Source organism: Salminus brasiliensis, chromosome 9 (genome assembly GCF_030463535.1).
Source record: "Salminus brasiliensis chromosome 9, fSalBra1.hap2, whole genome shotgun sequence".
NCBI classification, from domain to species: Eukaryota; Metazoa; Chordata; class Actinopteri; order Characiformes; family Bryconidae; genus Salminus; species Salminus brasiliensis.
Genome location: NC_132886.1, coordinates 21,538,058 through 21,556,375, shown reverse-complemented (window position 1 = coordinate 21,556,375; position 18,318 = coordinate 21,538,058). Strand labels below are relative to the sequence as shown.

At 40.4% G+C, this 18,318-nt stretch overlaps 2 protein-coding genes across 2 annotated transcripts; one reads left to right on the top strand and one right to left on the bottom strand.

The window, feature by feature from the left end:
- Positions 1-883: 883 nt before the first annotated feature.
- acer2 (alkaline ceramidase 2) lies at positions 884-13,238 on the top strand. The gene is made up of 6 exons (XM_072687816.1): positions 884-1,303; positions 1,712-1,826; positions 5,455-5,596; positions 7,627-7,764; positions 10,709-10,846; positions 11,528-13,238. The coding sequence occupies exons 1-6, from the start codon at positions 1,199-1,201 to the stop codon at positions 11,712-11,714; spliced, it is 825 nt and encodes a 274-aa protein (XP_072543917.1). The 5' UTR covers positions 884-1,198; the 3' UTR covers positions 11,715-13,238.
- Positions 13,239-14,327: 1,089 nt separating this feature from the next.
- ppp1r15a (protein phosphatase 1, regulatory subunit 15A) lies at positions 14,328-17,097 on the bottom strand. Its single transcript, XM_072687815.1, has 3 exons — positions 16,863-17,097; positions 15,384-16,290; positions 14,328-14,822 (listed from the first exon to the last, which is right to left on the bottom strand). Exons 2-3 carry the CDS (start codon positions 16,281-16,283, stop codon positions 14,598-14,600), a joined length of 1,125 nt encoding a protein of 374 aa, XP_072543916.1. The 5' UTR covers positions 16,284-16,290; positions 16,863-17,097; the 3' UTR covers positions 14,328-14,597.
- Positions 17,098-18,318: the final 1,221 nt, after the last annotated feature.

Below are 18,318 nucleotides of genomic sequence, written 5' to 3'. Positions count from 1 at the left end.
ATCGTGCAGTTGTTCTGAAACCCATCATGAGGTCGATGTAAGTATAGGACTGTATGATGGTGTTGAATAACTTTTCCTTTTAATAAAACTGTCCTCAACAAGTAAGATCCTGGACCAGGACTGGACTTGAGGGGTGTCAGTACTGTGCGTCAGTAAAACACAATGCTAAATTCAGGCGCACGTTTTGGGCTGTCGTGTGTCCCGGCAGGCATTGTTCTCAGAAGAAGCACCTGCATTCGTGGAAATAGTTTGGGGCTTACTAACAGTTAACCTACACCAAACACAATTGTTCTCCTGACTGAAATATTCAAACTGTCTGTTTTAGTCATATGTGGTGTACGTCAGCCCACGGGCCCAATTTACGTTGTCTTATGCTGTGTTAGAGAGTCTGGTGAGTTTGGTGTTACAGCAGCCTGTGGCTTAGCCGAGCGATGAACTCGTGGCCGAATTCTGAATCATTCGAACCGACTCACAAATTGAATGAACTGAATCAACGGAACACCACAGTGTTACCGTCCGTGTTTAACAGAGCCTCAAACTTTCGTTCTCAATCCTAAAATCATTAACATTACGTCTGCATTAATTACGTTGCTTATAGTTTCTCTTTGTTATAATAGCTGCTGTTTCGGCGTATTCCGAATCTAACACCATTAACGATTCACTCGATGAAGCCATTATACTGTGGAGGAGCTGAGAGCGCAGCTGAACGTGACTTGAGAATCAATCAATCAATGTTGTAGCCGGCTCCAAAGAGTCGGTTCAGTAGCTGCATCGATCCTGTCCTCGCGAGTTTGTACAGCGAGTCCTTCCACGGCAGCTGATCATGTCGACAGCGTGTCAGTGCGCATGCGCGGATCACATGTTGCTGTGTTGTTATTGTGCGCGCTGTGCGGGGGAATGAGAGCGGCTCCTCTGAAGAACCGGACCACACTTCTACTGGACGGCAAGATGAGAAGACCGGTGGACACGGCTAGTCACAGACCACTAAGAAAAACACGAGCGCAGTTCGGGAGCAGTTTAAGTTGTTTTGAGGCCGAGCTGTCAGTGCTGAGCTCGTAGCCTTCGCCTGAAGTCACTGAACTTACTGAACCTAATCTCGTGTCGAGACCAATCTAGGCAGAGGAGGCGGCTGTGCAGTTGTTGTACTTGTTGTACTACTGTTCTTTTATTTATTCATTTTTTTTTGGTGCGATTGAACATGAATGTACTTTTCTGGAATCAGCTCCAAGCGGGAAGCTCGGAGGTAGACTGGTGCGAAGGGAATTACCTCATCTATCCTGAAATAGCGGAGTTTTATAACACGGTACGCCGCTGCTAGCTGCCTGTTGTCTTAGCGCTCGCGCTCGCGCTCGTGCTCCTGCAGCAGCTGCTGCTCAGGCTTTGTTGTCTGACTCGGCTCTCTGTAGATTTAACCTGGCTTTAGATTGACTCAGCTTTTCGACGCGTGCTTTTTGTACTGTTACAGTAGCATTGCAGCATTAAATATCGCCTGTTTTAATGCGCTGTCATGTAGAGGATGATCATGTGATCCTAAAACTTTCTGTCGTGTCGACGTGCCTGCCTCAGTTCAGGGCTTCAACAGAGTGGCGCACGTCAGCATGTCAGTCTGCTGCAGTGTAAATAAGAAACTACGTGTGAAACAACTTTCGAAACTCGGTGGTTTTGACTGATGTTATTCTTGTGTGTGTTTTTTCTCTCTTTCTCTTTTTAGATCAGCAACATTCTGTTTTTCATTCTGCCCCCTATTCTGATGTGTCTTTTTCGACAGTATGCCACTCACTTCAACAGTGGCATTTATCTGATATGGACTCTTCTGGTGGTGGTCGGTAAGTTGGAGATCAGCACAGGGAGGTTCACTCACAACAGCCACAGAGTTCATGTTTCTCTCCTGCAAACAGAACAGGGGCGGTTGTGAGTCATTTGTGGGAATGGGACTTGCACACGAGACTGAAGCTTCAGCAAATTGATGCCATTTTTGTAGGAGATGAGAGGAGAAAATGCCACAGAACAGTTTCTCATTGGTCTAGATTGATGACAGGATGCATTTTTTTTGGATGAACATCTACCAGCACTCATTTGACATTTGTGATCGTATGTAAATTTCATACTTAATTTGGATTCAGGCTTAAATAGAAGCTAATTTTTCTACAACTAAAGTAAAAGTGTTCTCATTGGTGCTGTATAGAACCCTTTTCAAAGGCTCTCTATAGAGTAATATATCAAAGGAATTCCATCAGAGAGATCTGTAACCAGGCAGTGTTGTCATGGTTCATCAAGTACCCATTGCCTATATTTAAATCAGTAAATACCCCCCCCCCCTCCTTTTGACCAGTATAGGGTATATGGATGCACTAGTATGAGAATAGTGGGCTTCTTAAGTCTTAATATTTTTAATGTATGACTCTGCTTATCTCGATGCATTACAGTACAGTACTGGTCCCATTGATCTGCAAAGTTCAGTCCACCTCTAATCTAACACATCTGATCCAGGTAATGAAAACCCTCAGGTGGCATTTGAATGTTCGAACCAGTTGGACCAAAAGTGTCTGGGACCAGAAATGGGCGATACATAGACATTCATAAACTGTGATGTGGTGGTATGATAAATGCCACAAAACACTGGTGTAAAAGGATGAAATTGTTATATGGACATGAATATGGACATATTCCTGCAACAATTTCATCCTTTTACACCAGTGTTTCGTGGCATTTATCATACCACAACATATACACATTGATATATAATTTTAGTGATATTTTATTGTGGTTATTTGTAAGTGCTTTTGTTTTTCAATTTTAGTAAGAAAATTAGTAATTCCATGTAACCCAAACACTGCTGTCGGTAGAAAAAGGTGGGATGTACCAGTATGGGAATTCTGGGTCGATGTCAGTTATTCTACATACACATAACAGCTGATTAAGATAATTAAATGATTATAAAATGTAGAAATTGGGATTAAATCCACTTGGATCAGCTTTACAGAAAAACAAAACTTTAGTCCAGTATCGCCTAAACACAGGACTGACCGATTCAATTCAGATGTCTTCTCAGGCTCACTCAGAGCACACATAGACCAGAGGAAAATGGACTATGGTTAACCCAAGTGTTGGTATTTTTAGAGGAAATAGGAAATTTCATTTTAGACATCAACCATAAACCACGCTTGACGCCTTTCTGAGGTCCAGTAACTCCCCTTCCTTATACTGGCCCCTTTTTCTCTTCACTGAAAGACTTTCCTCTCGTTCTTGGTGGTTGATGCTCCCACTCACTGATCTTTATTTGGTAAGACCACTGAAACCATTTTCCTCTGTCAGCTGGGAAAAAAGACCTGTTCATCTTGTTAGGTGACCAGAAATACACCAGCCTGCCCACACGTGAGAACAGTGACCTCTTCAGTGTCTTTGGGGGGAAATAAGGGCCGCTTTGTCTTCTGGGTCTTATTTGCAGTTCGAAAGGTGCCCTCTCTTGTCTGTGCGCCGTTGTCGTGGTGTGTGAGCTGACCTCAGGGGACATTTTATCAGCACAGTGTCAGCTGTTTGGCTTGCAGTCGCTGACCTGACACCAGGTTGACAGTGTCTCTTGTAAAGGTTGACTGTAGCTCATTGGAGCTGCGAGGCAGTCGACAGATGTGTCCATAAAACATCAGCACAGTGACTGCAGTAGCCAGCTCGACACAATTGCAGCTGTGCGTGTTTGATTTTAACCTTCTTAGTTCATTCATTTGTCTGTTTATTTATTTTATCACTCTGGGGTTGCCCTGAAATATCATGCTATTCAGAAGATTTATTTAACACTGTCAGGCACACAGTGAGTTTCTTTCAAAATAGTCTATTAACATTAATGGGTCACAGTCTATTAAAATACAGTTATTATAATGAAGATTTTTTTTCTGTCAGATTAATTATGTTAGATTACAGATCAGACTTATGACCAGCAGTATGCATTAAGTAGATATTTTGTACATATTTCTTTTGTACATATTTTGTACACATGTTTGTGATTGGATCCTTCTTACAGACTACTGTGCCTTTGTAATAAGCAATAGAAATGTTTCTCAGTGTAGTTGCAGTGTATGGCTTGTATTATATGTATTCATTTAAAATATGTTCAATTCTGTCTTTTATGTTTCTAGCCATTTCTGTTTTATTATTGTTGTTGTTGTTGTTGTTATTATTATTATTATTATTATTATTATTATTGTTAAATTATAAACTGTGAATAGCACTGTGGTTACTGTGTGTGACCACACAGTTGTTGTTTTTATATATATATATATATATATATATATATATATATATATATATATATATATATATATATATATATATATATATATATATATATAAAGCTATAGAGCCCTTTATTTTACACTGGCTACTGGGTCTACACTCCTACATCTTGTGAAATGAATATACTATGTAGGTTGCAAATTATACACTGGATAATGAGAGTTTACCCATTTAAAGGCTGTGTTAAATATGTGTGGTTTATGAGGGTAACTGCTGACACCACAGTTGAAATAGTTTGATTGATTTGCTGGGTTGAGTTTATCAAGATACATGCATGACTTCCACCAACATGCATTCTGGTATCCTTCAGTCCAGTGATTCCATACCCTGACCGAGGTGCACTGTTCTGCACATTTCAGTGTTTTCCTGCTCCCAGCACACCTGACCTGACTCTTTCAGTTGAAGTGGGTGTGGGACGGGGCAAGGGAAACACTGAATGTGCCGGGCCAGGTTTAAGATCACTTCTGTAATCTAACAGTAGGGTGTTTTTTTGTTTGTTTTGTTGTTTTATTCATGTTTTTGCTCAGACTTGCAGCACATAGGGATAGAGGGAAATATTTGTCCTTTCTGGTGGTTGCTGGATCAGTTTACAAATCAGTGGATTTTTATGTGTTGGAAATGTTTAACACGGGTTTGTGATACTTAGCATGATGGTGTATCTGGGTTCTCCAGTTCAGTCTGTCATCTAGTAAATCAAGGGTTACTTAAAGCCACACATTTTCAGCATGGTAATGATATGATATTTTTTTAATAGAAAATATATAATTTATATAAATCTATAAATTATATAAAATACATATACTTTACTGGCAGATCGTTACGCTTCTTAAACTCAACTCTCAAATATGGTCATTAATGGTTTGTTCTTATGAGAAGGAAAGAGAAGATATGTAAATCATGAAGAATGATGAAATGAGTCACTGTGCTTGGAGAACAACAATGAATGGATAATGCGCTGCAAGCATACAAGTATTGTGTAACAGATTCCACAGTTTTAATTTAGTGAGTTTGTTGCGTGGTCTCAAATAAAATAAAAACAACATACATACCAAGCCATAGCTTTTATGCTGTCAGTGCAGTGCTCTCACTATTTAGTTTGAGGTGGGTAGCATATTGTGTAAGTAATTCCTCCTGAACATTTACCCTTGTGTTTCTCTTGTGCAGGAATTGGCTCCACTTATTTCCATGCTACATTGAGTTTCCTGGGACAGATGTTGGATGAACTAGCAATACTGTGGGTGCTAATGTGTGCCATTGGCATGTGGTTCCCCAAAAGATACCTGCCCAGGATGTTTCGCAGAGACCGGTGCGTATTACATTCTCGTAGCACATATCGTACAGAACAAACACTGCTAGTAGTGGGATTAATTCATTTTGCACACATCTGGGAATCGAGGTCAACTCCTGACCAATGACTCTTAAGTGGTCACAGAGAACTGCAAAAACAGTGACCATTTGTGAACAGCTTTCTTTTATGTAGTTTTTGTAATTTTATACTTTTTGAGCATATGGTCTTCTAGCTTAACCTATAACTAAGCAAGAGAGGAAATATATATAAAAAATGTACAAAAACCATCTGCATTCGTCTGTGCATTGATGGCCACAATTCCACACAGATTGCTGTACTGTATTGCGCGTACTGTATTGTTTCTGCTCCTTGTTGCACCATAGTCCTGGAGGAACGTACTTTCACTCCACTGTGTACTTGTGCTCCTATAGAATGACATAAATAGAAGCTTCTTGATTTGACTTTACTCAAGGTGCTCACCAGAAGTGCACATTGGTGGGAAGGAGTCATGCATCAGACATTCACTGACAAATAATGGCTCGCAGATTTTCTGTGAAATGGGCTCATCGACAGCCCAGTCATGGCTGGATTCAGCATAAATGAGATGAGGTGTCTTGTTTTGCTGGAGCCACAAGAATCACCATTACCCATTGGCCTAGTTCGCTAAACTCTAAGATAGCGGATGATTTCTCTGGCATTCTTCACAGATGTTTTCGATAAGGAAATGCCATGGTGGACATGGGCGGTACTTCGTAACTGCCGATAACCACTTATGATCAGATCACTTGAGATGCACGCTAATGCCAGGGGTGAACAGGGCCTTTGACTCTATGCTTTCTCGTTGTACTTTGCTGGAGAGACATTTTGACACTCATCAGACACTGTAAACAAACTATGCTCACAAATATGATTCGATATGTGTGACTCTACACTAGACCACTCTCCGTCCAACCTCCTGCAACAAAAACCAAGCTTTTTATATTCTTAAAAACAAGAATTAGAAACGGTACAGGGAACACAAGAAGAAAAATGTTTGTTAAGAAGAAAGAAGTGTTTATTTTTCACCAGCTTCTTATTGCAAGCTCCACACAAGGGTCATAAAGTAGTCACCTCCCTTCATCACGGTTTCACTGAATTAAGCCTACATCTCCGCTCATCAGCGCACAAGAGTACCTAGCCCCACTGGCATTCGTGTTAAGTCTAATCATACACACCATTCTGATCTTGCTTTAATCTGTTAATCTGCAAAACTGGGATGAACCTCAAAAAACACAGGTATATATATATATATATATATATATATATATATATATATATATATATGTGTATATATATATATGTGTGTATATGTGCCAGACTAAACTACTTATACCAGATTTAGCCTAGCATGCTAACTTGCCAAGGCAGTGCTAATGGCAGGACTAATGGTAATGGTGAGCAGGGTAAACAGGCAAACCCTGTTTAATAGGTTTAATCCAGTCCAGCGCAGAATAACCATAGTCAACATGTTCAGGTTAATACGGACTAAGATAATAGTCTATCAATAATGTAGCAAAGTATGCAGTAATTACACAAGGGTCCTCGTAGAGAGTAAAACCAGGGCAGGGATGTAAAACCAGGGTTAGGCCTCCTACCAGGTGAAGTAGCAGGCAAAGATCAATTGGGATCCAAAACATACATTGAAGCCACAAAATAATAAATTGAGGGCTCTAAAAACTTTCTTTGTGGCCTCAATTTATTATTGTACCCACGCCTTATTAAAAACCGCCACCATGGGAGCCTTCCACCTCATGGGAGCTGTACAAATGCATATTAGGTGAATAACATTTTAATTATTTGATGGCTTTATTACATCATCTCAGGAAACATGAGGTCTAAATCTCTATGGAAATCGGGTTTTACAGTCTAAGCTATTTGTTTTATGTTGTACATTGTATAACTTGTTTGTTATTTTTTCATATGTGTCTCTTACACAGGTATGGTGCAATAGAGAGTAATATGTCATTATTTATTCTCTCTTTCTCTTTCTTTCTGTGTTCTATCTCCAGGTCAAGGTTTAAATTGGTCGTCGGCATTCTCTCAGGGATCACTACCGGTCTGGCCTTCATAAAGCCAGCCATTAACTCAATATCATTAATGACTTTGGGAATCCCATGCACGGCTCTTCTCATCACAGAGCTGAAGAGGTCAGTGATCCTGCTGCAGCACACGTTCAGGCCCCTGCGTTTTTATCCTGCAGCTGTTGTTATACATTTATGGCCTTCTGTAACGATCCCAGCCCTTTGAAAACCTACTGAAGAGTCTCATTCATAGATGTTAAAGATGGGATTTGATCAGACATTAATAAGTGATATTAGTAGTTGTTAAATTAATATTAATCGAATGCTTTTTAATCATATGATGACTGTTAAGTCAACAACGGTCAGTTGTTTTGAAGCTTAAGTATTCTTGCGTCAAGATATCAGGCTTTTACAGTACTCCCCGTCCTTCTGATTAATCAAGCTTGCCTCGGTCCTAATGTAAATGCAGTATGCAGAAAAGTCATTGGCATTCAGATTAAATGTGTTGAAGACCCACACGTCTTCATTAAAAAGCACTTTGTGCTGTGCTGTATTGTATGTGTACAGAGGGTTCAGGGTTCTTGAGTACAGCTTTCTATCTGTATTTGTTGGGAGCAGTTCAGTACACAGTGTGATGCTGTTTTTATCAAAACAGGAAGTATTGCCATTAACTTCTGCTTCTCCTAGCTCGGTTTAGCAGCACGCAGACAGTGTGTTCTCAACATAGACTGTGATAAGACCATGCACATTTTAGCCACACAATTTAGAAAGTAAGTGTGTGTGTGTGTGTGTGTGTGTGTGTGTGTGTGTGTGTGTAGGGTTATACAAGGCATATCTTGCTGTGTAATGTGTTGCCTTTCAAACAAAGCCATTTATAAAGGTGTGTTTTGAGGAACACAAATAATTATTTTCTCTTTTATGTCTTTGTCTCCTCTTCTTTGTCTTTCTTCTTCTTCTCCTTGTTCTTTTTGTTCTTCTTATTCTTTGTCATTGTTTTCATCTGCTTCTTATTCTCTTTGTTCTTCTTCTTCTTCTATTCCATCTTTTCTTTTTCTCCTGTCTTTGGCCTTTTCCTTTTGTTGCTTCTTCTTGTTTTCCTCACCCCCCTCTTCCTTCTCCTTACAGTCATTCTCCTTTCCCTTCTTCTTGTTATTGTACTTCTTTTTCAGATTTGTCTTCTTTGCATTGTCCTTGTTCTTCTTTTTTTCCTTCTTTCTTCTTGTTCTTCGTCTTCTTCTCCTGCTCCTTCTGCTGTTTTCTTTCTTATCTTCTTTCTTTTTCTTCTCATTCTCACGGTTAATTCTTTCTTCTTCTTTGTCTCTGCCTTCTTCGTCTTCTTCTCATACCTACCTTCCTTTATTCTCCTCCCTCTACTATTTATTCTTCTCCTTCTTCTCCTTGTCCTTCCACCCCTTCTCTTTCTCTTATCTTGTCATTAAGACACTAGTGCCACATGTTTTAGTAGGTTATTGCAGTTTTTAGCATGGGCATCACAACCTTGCTATTAATGTTTTCATTGGCCCCCATGTCCTTAGTTCCTTCCTATGTCATCTTCCTGCTCTCTCCCTGCTGAGGCATTTGGCAGGCCATAATGTCTGTGTTCCTTTAGCACCCTTTTAAGGGCTAGCCTTGGTCATTTGGGGTCAACACACAATTGATGGTGGTGACTATACTGGCGCCACCAGTCTTCCTAAAGGAATTCAAGGAATTCTGACAGAGGTTGTACCGGATGTAGAAGGACATAAAGTTCTACCAAAACACCCTTATTAATTGGCTTGACCATTGAGATGTAAAGCCATTTGGACTGTCTGCTTTCTGCTTCTTTATATACAAAAAGACTAATCACTAAATGATCATTCAGCTGTGGGTATAATACAGTTTTTTCTGCCTGATCAAATCTGTTCTAGCTGACTGCATGCATACGAAAATAGAGTAAGGAGGTGTGGAGCAGAAACTGCTAGTGGGGCTGTAGGTAGATGGCACTATGCTACTATGCTAACTTTTTAGATTTGAATGATGAGATGTATTCATCATCATTTTTCATATCCAGTCAGATGCTTGGATTGATCTTTTAAGATGTTTCTAATATAAATTGGTGAAAGGAAAGGTGTGATTAAATTGTATTGTATAGGAGGCATGTTTTTGATTCCTGTATTATTTGATTTGAACTGCTTAGAGGGTATAGTTCGCTTTGCAGCTGGTAATGAACAGCATGTGGGCAGAAGTGTTACTTGTATGGGACACACTTTACTAGTGTGAAGCTACTGTATTTTATGTGCGTGCAAAGCTGCACATACGCTTTTAGCAGCTGCCATTGTATCACTGAATCAGCATGTTTCCATAGCTGTTATGCAGTGTGACACACTGACTAAGCTGTAAGACAATGCTGACAGTGTCCCCCACCACCTGACTCCACAGCACAGTTCACACCCCTCCTTAGACCTCCTCAGGCTCTGTGCACCACATTCACATCTACAGAACAAGTGTGTCTTTGAGCTCTCTCTCTCTCTCTCTCTCTCTCTCTCTCTCGCCCTCTTTCTAACTCTCCATTTGTCTTCTGTCTCTCTTTCTGTGTATATATATATATATATATATGTGTCACTGTCTCCTGCTCCCTCTCTGCCTCTCTCTCTCTCTCTCTCTGTATCCTTTTCTCTGTCTCTGTATCCTTTTCTCTCTTTCACTCTCTCTATCGCACAGTGCAGTCTGTTGTTCTTGTATTATCTGTGGGGTGCTTCATATTGCACGTGTGGTAAAGTGTCTCACTCATACTTGAGTACTTTAGGGAAGAGGAAATCATGCAGTGCTGTTGAGATGACCTTTTTTTTTTTGTGTGTGAAACATTTTTATTTTTAACACAAAAGCCCTCAGTAAGAAACACTGTCCGCTAAATGAAGCGGGACGGAACTGACGCACGATTGCCTAATGTGAAATGTGAGAGACATTGCATATTGTTGGAGGAACAAAGACCCAATATGTCCTGCAAAATATCCTGATGTTTTACTGTACAGTAGCAACTGTGTGTTTGTCCTGTTCCTGATGTGCCTTTCATATTTTCATATGTGTGCAGGTGTGAGAACGTGCGTGTGTTTAAGCTGGGCCTGCTGGCTGGCCTGTGGTGGACTCTGGCGCTGATGTGCTGGATCAGTGATCGCATCTTCTGTGAGATGTGGTCGTCTGTCAACTTCCCTTATCTTCACTGTGCCTGGTGAGTGCACTCCTGCATCTGCTTAGCCTGATTTAATTGCATGTTCACATGACCTGTAGAGAGCACAAGTGGCACACTTTACTATCTCCTCTTCCTGCACTTGCCTATTTTTCAATGGCGGGCACTTGAAAATTCAGCAGCAGTGGAGAAGGCTGTTATCCAGCTCATATATGAAGGCTCAGGATGCCAAGTTGCCTTCTTCACACACACACACACACACACACACACACACACACACATATATATATATATATATATATATATATATATATATATATATATATATATATATATATATATACACACACAAATCATTGTAAGCAACCAAGACATCCAGCAACTATTTAGGTTGTGTCTGAAATTGATGTTGCTCTGTGTCTAAGGACTGTTGTAACCACTATGACAGCTGTCAAATTACATTGCAAGTGGCAGTCATTAGGGTCCAAGCACTTAGCGCTATTATGGAGCCAATGCTTTTAAAATGCAATTTAAGATTGGCCTTATTAAAATAGATATGGGGTCTCAAAAGGTGATATTTGGGACGTGACCTGAATTTGCATAGTTGTTTAATTAAGAGTGGGCCACAAGTCCACATACGCTTCATGTTTTCTGCTATAGCAACAATGCCTCTCGATACTGCATTCGTTTAATTAATTACTTTACTGTTATTTGACTTTTTAGGCACATTTTGGTCTGCCTGGCTTCGTACCTTGGCTGTGTGTGCTTCGCTTACTTTGACGTGGCGTCTGAGGCCCCAGAGCAGGGTCCAGTGGTCAAGTTCTGGCCCAGCGAAAAGTGGGCCTTCATTGGGGTGCCCTACGTCACCCTGCTGTGTGTCCACCGGAAGCCCTCAGTCAAGGTCACATGATCAGCCCGAAACTGCCTAATATGCTCCATAGTCAATTCACGATTGAGGACATTTTTGGTCAATATTCATAAGTGACATGCTGCACTTTGTCCATTTTTGTTGATTTTAATTCAGCAGCAAAAGTTAGACTCTTCATGAGTTCTTGGGACCAAGTTGTGTCTAACAGCACAAAAGAAACGCACAGTTATAAGAGCACAGCTCCTGTTGGTTTATGGGATTAATAGGTCAGTTCCCCCAAACTGTATAGTTGTAACAGACCAACAATGCAATCAGTTAAACTTTCACTGCGGTGTGGGGACACTGGACTTTAGAACCTGGGTTGCCGTTAGCAACATACTTTGTAAAAGCACAAAGGATTAAGTGACCGTATTGCGTGTTCGCAAAAAAGGCTCAGTGATTAGCTAAGTGATGCTTAATGAAGTATATCATGTTTACTTCTGTAGCCTTTTTGGAGATATGCCAAGAAAAATAATCAGCACTTTTTTTTTTATAATCGTTGGTTGGTTTAATATCCCCAATTTAAACCCCAATCAATGTATTTATGCTGAAGCAAGAGCAAACCTCTTTAATAATGCCATAATGTTCTTTCTTATTTTGTTTTGTCAAGACGATGATTTTCAGTATAAATACTAACACCTATAAATTGAAATATGTTTGAAATATGAAGTCACTGGTTTGATCTGGGTTAGTGGCATCATTCACAGGCTGTGTGAAGTCAACCAGATAAGTGAACCTTGTTTGATTTTACTTTGTGAAGGATTAAGTTTAATATTAACACATCTTAACACACATGTCCTGATTGTTCGAATGTGGGACACTTTGTGCTACTGGTGAAGTGTATTGGCTGCACTATAGAAGGCTGTATTTTAGCTTCTGCTTATAAATGATTGCATGGAAGTTGTTTGGAGAACTGCATATAATGGAATGTTCTCCTGAGAATGTTTAGCTAATCTTTGCCAACTGGTTGTGTTTCTCCCTCATGTGTTCGCTGCTGTTCCATGAGGGATCCGTTATTTGCCAAAATGTTGTTGAATGGGGCTCTAAAAATACTGGGCCAGGTTGTCTGCTTCTGAGAAGGATGAGCGTGATGTGGTATAAGTAATGGCTGTGCGTTAGTGATGTCCTCTCAAACTCTCAACTCACCTTTGCAGGGTTTTGGTACAACATCTTGACATTTCACATCTAGTAGAATCAGCTCCTTTTCAGCAGTGGAATCGAAATCTGTTTTGTGTCACTACTACTAAAACAGCATCCTCTACTTTTGTAAAGAAGAAAATATGGCAAGTCCTTTTGACAAATTCTAAGGAAACCGGCCAAACCATGAGGGGCTTTGCCATCTTTTGCTGTTTGCCACTCAAGAGGTGACACAGGGACCAAGTATTCAGAGACTATTTATTTTTCTCCTGTTTGTAACTAATCTTTTTTGTAAGTATTGCTGATAAACAACTGTTTGTAATTGGGTCAAAACATTTAATGATCATATTTTTGCATTTTATTTTATGTAATAAAAATATTCTGTATTAACTGCTGCAGTTGTCTTTACTTAACTAATGTTCAGAATGGGAATCATAAATAGTGAAATGACTTTGTGAGAAGTAAAGGTTCAGGGAAATGGTGTAAAGATTTGATAACTACTGTAATTGATGCCCACAAGGTAGGGGCTGCAACACGAAGGTTGAAACCTTTTCACTAAACCCAGCATTAGAAGCACAATCAACAAATAGACCTTAAGGCAGCATTATGTGTGAATTGGTATTTCTTGCTCCTGCACTCCCCCTACAGTCCGAAAGTGGAATTTACACTTTGAGCCTCCTCTTAAAGGCATGATGACATGTTTTGCTGGACTTCTGAGAGATACAGGACCAGCATTAGAGGTAAAACAAGCAACTGGTGCAGTGGAGTAATATTACTGGATTTTTCAAGAATATGGCTCTGGTTACACAGTCCTGCCTGCTTTACCAAAGTTTCTATAGAGCCATTAGCAGTATGGCAAGCCCAGAGCAGCAATGACTGCTATTCTATTCTCCATATTTCAGCTCAGGAGAGCATCACAATGGTTTTCAAGCTCTTGTTTCATAAGGTGAAATGCCAATATTACTTCTTTATTTCCCACCAAAGAGGATGCTGAAGACGTGATTCTGTAAAAGGACATAATGTTACAGAAACTTTGCCCATGCAACTCTAAGGTTATTTAGCACAGGTAAAATCAGCTTTGTGGCAAAGGAGATGGGGTTAGACTCTGAGACTTCTAGACTCCCAGGAGGTTAAGGACCGATGTCCAAGCAAGTACAGGGTTATGGCTTCACTTTATATATAGGACAGTTTGTAAGATAAGAGATAAGATAAGATAGTCCTAATAAAGGACTATCTTATCTCTTATCTTACAAACTGTCCTATATATAAAGTGAAGCCATAACCCCATAACCCTGTACTTGCTTGGACATCGGTCCTTAACCTCCTGGGAGTCTAGAAGTCTCAGTGGACACATTGACCTCTCTTGCCTGCTCCCAGTGGCTAATCCTAAGGGACAAATGTGTGAATGCACATTTATGCATAGGCACATCCAAGAACTGATGAGCCCCCCCACCCCCAAGAAAACTCCATGACTTTCAGTTCTACTAGAAACCATTTATTGTTACAAAACACATCATTTAAAAAACATCAGTCACAAAAACATAAAAATGTCAGTTAAAGTACAATGTAAAAAAGCTACAATCAGTGGAAGGTGATCATTTCAGTGCAGTAACTTCCATGTGTTGAGGTAAATACTAAACCACCATACAAATGAACATACAAATAACTACAGGTAAAAACAGTTTATGTAAAAAAAAAAGAAAGAAAGAAATATATATAAATATTTATATATAGTATCAGTAACCTGTTTTAGGAGAGCTCTGGCTGAGCCTCCCTTTGAAGCTTGTCCCAAATCCTGGCTCTGTGCTGAGCTGTTAGGCAGGGACTGAGCACTTCTCCGGTTATTGCCACTCTCCTTCGGAAACGCTCTCGGTCTCTGGCCAGCTGTAACCAGCATGATCCGTCCCGTGCTTCTCGGCTAGCAAAGCTCCAGGTCACCAGGGTGTGCACTGTGACCTCGTCACTAAAACGTACCTGAGAATGAAAAAGTTTACAGGTCAGCAACATTTTAAAGAGTTTACATTATGGTACTCCAACAGCCAATGATGGCACATACATTCTGGCTGCATTGCTGTATTAAAATAAATAATAATAATAATAATAATAATAAAGAATCTATGTTAATAGTAAACACCTTTTAGTTGTTTGGTATGTCTTAATGCAACTAAACTATGCTTAAGCATACACCCATGTAATTCGAGCTAAGTCATTGGGTGTAACAAGGGTGTAATCACAAGTCTAAGCTAATCAGATGTTGTCATAAAAACAAGCCTCATGACTACTAGTCATGACCACCCTTCCTTAGAAATTGTGATTACATCAGTGTTTCCCAAACAGCTCTCCATGTAGGAGACCTACTCTGAACCCTGTCCAGGGTACCCTGGTCTTCAGCACTTTTAGGTCTTGTCAGAGAGGTCTTGTCATCTAAATTAGAAGCTACATTAAAAGCACATATGGTTCTTAGGCCAGAATATCTGAACTGCAGTTGTTCATATTTAGCCATGATGGAAACTGAGGTTTCAGTTTTCTATCTACCTTCTTTGTTCCTTCTTTTGTGCTCTTTTTAGGACTTTGTTCATCATCTCCAGATGTGGACATCTTAGCCTCACCAACCATGGAACTTTGGGAAGTGGTGTGGTTCTGTAGTTGTGGACTGTCTGTAGACTTTGTTTTGACTCCAGTGGTGCAGGAGAAATAGAGTGGATTGTAGGGATCGCTGTTAAGAAAGGACTCCCATAACTCCATGCTCTCTGTGGATTCTTGCGAATCCCCTTCATCATCTGACCAGTCAGAGTCATCTTCATCACTCCATTCCATTTCATCCTCTTTATCCAGAGGAGACTGTTCCTCCTTAGCCTCTTCGTCGTCATCGTCATCATCATCATCATCATCATGTTCTTCCTCTTCTTCATCATCATCATCATCATCATCACAATCAGATTTCCACTCCAGCCAGTCTGCAAGCACAACTTCATCTCTATCGCCTGCAAACATCTCAAGCTTCATCATAGGATCCTCCATGATCTTCATTTGTGGATCCAGTTCAGTGATGCTGCTGAGGCTAGCTGGTTGGCTTTCCATCTTCCTGGCCTCCAATCCAGGCCTTTCCTGGGCCTCCAAGCCCACAGTCCTAGTCTTTAACTCGCCGGCCATGGCCACTGCTTCTCTAGCACACATGAAGAAAGCCTTGGAGTTTAGAAGCTCCGTGATGTTCACACATTGATGGAGGAGCTTCTTCATGGCATCCCACAGATGAAGTCCAATTTTCTCAAACAAGGACTGTACAGACATTACAGCATATGGACTGAGTGACAGATTTTCTTTCATCCTGGTCATGTTGGCAGGATGCACAAGGTTCTTCATAGATGGAATGTACATGGCCATCTGTGGTAGGCACCAGTAGTATAATGGATGGCGTGGATGTGTGGTGAACATGGTCACGCTGTAAGAAAGCACAAGCATGTCAAATTACTACAGTGAAAAGATTCACGAACAGAAATCATCATCATCACCATCACCATCATCACCACCATCACCATCACCATCATCATCACCATCAGACCGAAGACACCAGTACGTAATTGTAGCTACATCCGGTCAGCTCCAGTTTAGGTCACATGAGTCACAGTTACTAGCACAACGTGTTTACGGTCACGTATGCGGTAACCTAGGCAACAGCGCGGCTACAAAAAAAGAAAGATGAACTAACGTATTAAAAATATCTTAAACATTTCGTAAACTTTGTTTATTAAGTACATTAAAGCGTAATTAGAGTAATAGAGTTTAATAAGTAGCTACAAAAAAAAACAAAAGCCAAGCATATCCAATAGGAGACTAGCTAGCCAGCGCTAGCCAAGTTAGCTAGCAAGCTACTAGATAGCTCAGGTATTGTAAACGGACGGTCTTCACTTAGCTAGAGCAAGCTGCAATAAACCAGTTTACTGAGAATTTGGGGCAGTTTAAGATATTATTACCATCCACACAAGCTTGAACAAAGTAGCTACTCCTTATTACCTTTAGTCCTTCAGATCAGCCAGTCGCTTGACAGTCACTCCAGCGAAGGTTTCGGGCCGCAAAGTTGAACTCACTGATATTCTCGACAGCAGTCGTCGTGAACCGCGAATGAAGAGACTCCATGTCGAACAGGTAATCCACCTCCTCTCTGTTTATTAACATCTCTCGCTCGGTCTCTATTCCATTTTCTTCTTTATCTCTGTCCGTAAATAGAAGTGGCTCCGTGACTGACGTCCACTGTTTATATACTGTGTAAGGGCGTCAGCCCAGAGGGGCGGGATTGCCTGAACGGCTCCAATGGCAACCCGGGAAAACACGCAGGCCTGCGTAGAATTCGTGACGTTTCGAGAAACTCCCACAGCGCGTGCGGGTTGAGCTGGAGTTGCATCATTGCCTTATATGGAGAGTGAAACCCGAGCACAAAGACAGGGGACATGAACTCTACCACACATCACGAAATGAAAACACGGAAACCAAAACAACGACGACGACAAAAAATACCACAGACGGACTTTCACAGGATGAAGAAGAATATTTTTGGGTGGGGATTTTTGGAATTTCCAGAATATTCTGCCATACGAAGCCAAAACATGAAATCCCTCTGACGTATCCCTCTGAAATGCTCAGGGCGTCATAACAAACCAGAGGACAACATGCAAATATCACACTCATAACAGATGATCCATCAGGCATGTCCCTATTCTTAGCGCCAAGTGGTCTCAGTCAGTCTGCATCTTTGTAATGTGGGCCAGGTCTGTCAGAAATGTTGGACACTGAAAAGTCAATGTAACAGGCCTAAATTACATGAACCCCTTATATGACCCTACATGTAAAACGTCACCTTCACAACCACACTGCTGTCATAATTTACATCAGTTTTAAAGGCCCCGAAATAGAACCCAGTGGGACGCCACAAGATATGCTAAACCAGACAGTTACCAAATGAGTCAATGTACTTTCTACACTAGGATTCATGACTGAATAATAAAAGCCTATGGTTCAATCGGTTAATTCATGTAATGTGCAATGTTCAGTATTTTTACCACCTACAATCTTACTGCTGTTATAAACTCTAAGATATTATATGTGCAATATCCCACCCCCATGTGCAATTAAGAGTCTTTTGCTGTAGATAATATTGTTTATTGCTTTTTTAATTCTTATTTATATTGTGTATATAGTGTAAATTATTTATCCAAATTTTTGTAACTAAGTGTCCTGCTATCCCTTTCTGCTGCTACACTGTGAATTTCCCCACTGCGGGACTAATAAAGGACTATCTTATCTTATCTTATCTTATATTAGGTTCCTAACCACTGTGACAGGACAATCCATGCCAGTTCACACATTTAAGCCAGACTGAAGTGTTTTTAAAATGTTCACACATTAGACAAATCATAGTATTATGCTTTAAAACGCAGGACAATAGACATTGGGTTTTAAATAACACACATAC

Coding starts and splice junctions, on each gene's coding strand:
- acer2 (XM_072687816.1), top strand. CDS start 1,199: ATGAATGTACTTTTCTGGAATCAGCTCCAAGCGGGAAGCTCGGAGGTA. Junction 5,597..7,626: donor AGGATGTTTCGCAGAGACCG/GTGCGTATTACA, acceptor TTCTATCTCCAG/GTCAAGGTTTAAATTGGTCG. Junction 7,765..10,708: donor CTCATCACAGAGCTGAAGAG/GTCAGTGATCCT, acceptor ATATGTGTGCAG/GTGTGAGAACGTGCGTGTGT.
- ppp1r15a (XM_072687815.1), bottom strand. CDS start 16,283: ATGTTCACCACACATCCACGCCATCCATTATACTACTGGTGCCTACCA. Junction 14,823..15,383: donor CAAAAGAAGGAACAAAGAAG/GTAGATAGAAAA, acceptor TTTCATTCTCAG/GTACGTTTTAGTGACGAGGT.